At 55.9% G+C, this 4,779-nt stretch overlaps 1 protein-coding gene across 1 annotated transcript; it reads left to right on the plus strand.

Moving 5' to 3' along the window:
- Positions 1–845: 845 nt before the first annotated feature.
- Positions 846–2,574, plus strand: LOC109747310 (cytochrome P450 76M5). The gene has a single exon (XM_020306390.4). It carries the CDS (start codon positions 951–953, stop codon positions 2,457–2,459), a length of 1,509 nt encoding a protein of 502 aa, XP_020161979.1. The 5' UTR covers positions 846–950; the 3' UTR covers positions 2,460–2,574.
- Positions 2,575–4,779: the final 2,205 nt, after the last annotated feature.

A 4,779-nucleotide genomic window follows, 5' to 3' on the forward strand; every position in this document is an offset into this window, starting at 1 on the left:
GTGAAGACAAAGGCACATAATCTGGGCGGCAGAGATCCCCATGGTGTAGGAAGGGGAGCGATGAGGGAGTGGGATGAGTGGCATCAATAGGTAGAGGATGTGGATAATGACAATGACTGTGTATGTGTGTGTGTGTGTGGGGGGGGGGGGGGGGGGTGTGGGGGGGGGGTGGGTTATTGACAAAAATAAGGTGTAGGTGAGTAAACTGGAGGCACATGCTAACGATATGGGACCGACCAAATCCCAACACAAGGAACCTATAAGTGTATCAAGGCACACCATGGGTCCACCGGCTACGGAATGCCTTAACCAACACAATTGTGCAAGAATGTAGGAGAAATGATATTTTACCATTTTCTAGGATATCCCGTGCATGTATCCATCGCATATCACCGATTCAAGATTTGTGCCGCATTTTCTAGTTTCTGACAAAAATTGTTTGATTTCATAGTGTTCCATAATGTATCATAGTATCTTTCTTTTCCATTTCAATGTATATCATAATGTTTCGTTGTGTACCAACAATTAATAAGAGTGCACATATTTCAAGTGGATTTGCTAGTACATAACGAAATATTACGTCACACTTCGGAACAAGATAGGGCCCAAAAGAAACATCTTGTAATAATTTTTTTTTGCGGAATGCATCAGATCGAAAGAAACATGATGTAATGATTTGAAAGAAGACAAAATTCGTCAAAAATAAAGAAGATTTTGAAATTGAAATGCAAAAACATACTGTATTATATTATGATACGGAGGGAGCACGTGATAGAAACATCACTCTCAAACCTCCACAAAATTCTGTCAACCAGACAAACGGCATCGCACTCCCGTACCGCACCAGCACTCTATCGTGCCGTCACTATACAAGGCCACTGGCCAGCCTCCTGCCTGAGCACACCACCCAGTACTGACGTACTGTACGTACTATCGCAGGCCACACAGCGATGCAGAGCGAGGCTTGGCTGCTATGGGCGACGCTCGCCGCCGCGCTCCTCTACCACCTGACCAGCGCAGCCCGCAGCGGGGGCACCGGGGGACGGCAGCCTCCGGGCCCGACGCCGCTCCCGGTCCTCGGCAACCTGCTCGACCTGGGCGGCAACCTCCACCACACGCTGGCGCGCCTGGCCCGCGCCCACGGCCCCGTCATGAAGCTCAAGCTCGGCCTGGTCACCACCGTGGTGGTCTCCTCGCGTGACGCCGCGCGGGAGGCCTACACCAGGTACGACCGCCACCTGGCCGCGCGCGCGGTCCCGGACGCCGCCAACGCGGTCGGCAACTCCGGGCGGTCCATGATCTGGCTGCCCAGCTCCGACCCGCTCTGGAAGACGCTGCGCGGCATCGTGGCCTCGCACATATTCTCGCCGCGTGGCCTCGCCGCCGCGCGCGGCGTGCGCGAGCGCAAGGTGCGCGACATGGTGGGCTACTTCCGCCGCCACGCGGGGGAGGAGGTGGACGTCGGCCAGGCCGTGTACGGCGGCGTGCTGAACCTCGTGTCCAGCGCCTTCTTCTCCGTTGACGTGGTGGACGTGGGCGGCGAGTCCGCTAGCGGGTTGCGGGAGGTCGTGGAGGACATCATCGCCGCGCTAGCCAAGCCCAACGTCTCCGACATCTTCCCTTTCCTCCGGCCGCTGGACCTGCAGGGCTGGCGTCGCTGGGCGGGGGCGCGTTACCAGAAGGTCTTCGGCATACTTGACGGCATAATCGACCGCCGTCTGGCAGATGCCCGGACGTCCAAGGGCGAGCACGCCCACGGCGACTTCCTGGACTCGCTGCTGGAGCTCGTTTCCGCAGGCAAGATCGGTCGCGACAAGGTGACGGTGATACTGTTCGACGTGTTCGCGGCCGGGACCGACACGATGGCCATCACGGTGGAGTGGGCGATGGCCGAGCTGCTCCGGCACCCGCATGCCATGGCCAAGGTGCGCGCGGAGATGGCGGACATCCTCGGAGGCAAGGGCACGGACACCCTCGAGGAGCCCGACGCGGCGAACCTGCCGTACCTGCAGGCCGTGGTGAAGGAGGTGATGCGGCTGCACCCGGTGGCGCCGCTCATGCTGCCGCACCAGGCAGCGGAGGACGGCGTGGAGATCGGCGGCTACGCCGTGCCCAGGGGAGCCACGGTGATCTTCAACGTGTGGGCGATCATGCGGGACCCGGCGGCGTGGGAGAGGCCGGACGAGTTCGTGCCGGAGAGGTTCCTGGATAAGTCGGCGGGGGTGGAGTTCCGGGGCAAGGACTACGAGTTCCTCCCGTTCGGGTCCGGCCGGCGGCTGTGCCCCGGCCTGCCGATGGCGGAGCGGGTCGTGCCGTTCGTGCTGGCGTCGCTGCTGCACGCGTTCGAGTGGCGGCTCCCGGACGGCGTCTCGGCCGACGAGATGGACGTGACCGAGAAGTTCACCACGGTGAACACGCTCGCGGTGCCCCTCAGGGCCGTCCCCGTCGTGGTCACCTAGCTAGCTGCTAGCCTTGTGTATGCATGCAATCTTATCTTGTATCGTGCGGACGAGATGGGCCCGCTTTACACTGTATCGAAAATCACATGAAAATTGAGTAGCCAGACATTCCTTAGACGTCGCGTCGGTCATCTGTGGCCACTCGCCAATCTTGTAGCACATAACATCGCTCTAGATCCTAGTACAAGATTTGGTGGTTTTCACTAACTTTTCTGAAATCCATCGGAGCCGAGCATCTATAGCCGTGATGGGCAAATCCGGTCCCTTAAACGCACGCGGATGCGTGGATGACGTGTCTGTGGACACTGACTGGTCACGTCTCAAATAATGTAATCCACATCCGCACTCCTCAATTATCATATCTCAAATCCATACAAACTCATGCAACTACGGTGATGGATTGCACACATCATCCGGCTACTCCATCACTACTAACATGCCATGGGACTATCAAAATTTGGCATGTTTGGCTATGGTGGAGACCATCCACGGATGCCCTTGCCCTTCCCGACGCCCTTGCCGTCCTTCTCGCGGAAGTATCGGTTGAAGACACAGTAGGGATCGAGCCGGATCTGCTCGTCGTCGGAGTTGTCCTCGCCGGAGCTGTCCTCCTCCTCCTTCGGTGGCAGCCCGGCCATGGCACGGACTGCCCGATTCTGCTATCGGGCGAGGGCGCGCGTGCTCCTCCGCTGCCGTTTCTTCACAATGCGGGCGTGGATGGCTTCCTCCTCAGCGACCGCCCCCGCCACTTCATCAGCCGCCTCCGCTGCCGCCATTTCCGCCGCGATACGGGCCTCGACGGCCCTTATCCTGTCCTTCCCATGACGGCTGCCTGTTCCCGGTGGCACTCATAGTCTGCCCGACCGGTGATGGGGAAGGAGAGATTTTCCGGCAGCTGGGACCGCGATGATCCAGCCCTAGAGGACCCGAGCGCCCGTTGAGACGACACTATGGAGTCATGCCGGACAGATCCGTCCGTCAACCGGTCGTTGTCCTGCTGGGAGCGGCGGAGTGCAATGTGTACCGCCATTGCCTCCTCCAACCCGCACGGGATGACACCCCAGTCGACGGATCTAGACTGGTCGGAGTCAGATCCGCTGCCCGCCATGTCGGAGATGGTCGAAAATCGCCGGAGGTGAGCTCGGGTGGCAGAGGGAGAGGAGGGGAGAGGAGTGTGAAATGTCTAGGGTTTGGTCCGGCGCGTGGGTGGGGACGAATATATGTGGGGACGGGTGGGCCAGCGTGGGCCAGGTCCGACGTGGCCGACACGCCCGGGCGCCCCCTTATCCGCCCCATATTTGGGCTAGATATGAGGGGTGCCGGTCAGCCCGGACGTTTAAAGCCCGTTTGAGGCGTTCATCTGGGTAAAAAATTCGTGACTAGTCAGTGACCGGGCAGGCCACCCAGGTGTTTAAGAAGGGTTTGGGACGCCTGGCTATAGATGCTCTAACTATATTATTATTGTTATATTATGATTGATTCCCCAAACGGCATGTTATCTAGGCCAGATTCACACTGAACCTTAGCGCTCTGATCTCTTGTGTTAAGGTATCAACACATAAATTAATATTGTTATTGCTCACTGCAAGAAATCTTCCATTGCTATCTCGCATCACAGCACGAACCGCACCCTTCAGAGAATCAAATCAAAAGCATTATCAACATTTAGTTTAACATAGTTTCGCTTCGGTTTTGACCACCCCACTACTAAGAAAAGGCCTACTAGTGGTGTACCAGTTTTGCCTACTAATGGTGCACTACTGGTGCGCCACTAGTACCACCACTAGTATTTTTTACTAATGGCGCACTACTGGTGCGTCTTTAGTATCTGGTATTTTTTACTAATGGCGCACCGCGGTGTGATGTGCCATTAGTATCCTTTGGCATACTAATGGCGCACGTTGGGGTGATGCGCCATTAGTATGTATATTAGGGATTTTTTTTTCTTTTCTGATTTTTGCACTGATTACAAAATATATTATTGGACAGAATATAAGCAGCACCACACAGCAACATCAGATTCATCGAATACAATAGAAGATTAGTCTCCGAATACAATTCATCATATTAGTCTCCGAATTCAAAAGACCGAACAAAGATAGAACATTACAAGTCTCCAGACCGCGAGTAGCGAGTTTGTCTTCACATTACAAGTCGATATCGATCATCTAAACTACCATCACATAGAAGAGAGCTGCGGTCATCACGATGAGCATCATCGCGATGAAACTGGTCTTCATCCGGTTTCCTCCAATGCTCCCTCCTCTCTCCCGCTAGATAGCGCGCGTATCTAGATTCCGCCTCCGCCCTAGTGGTGTAC

This window comes from Aegilops tauschii, chromosome 6 (genome assembly GCF_002575655.3).
Source record: "Aegilops tauschii subsp. strangulata cultivar AL8/78 chromosome 6, Aet v6.0, whole genome shotgun sequence".
Classification (NCBI taxonomy): domain Eukaryota; kingdom Viridiplantae; phylum Streptophyta; class Magnoliopsida; order Poales; family Poaceae; genus Aegilops; species Aegilops tauschii.

Bases quoted from the DNA above. Each gene is read 5' to 3' on its own strand.
- LOC109747310 (XM_020306390.4), top strand. From the start codon at position 951: ATGCAGAGCGAGGCTTGGCTGCTATGGGCGACGCTCGCCGCCGCGCTC.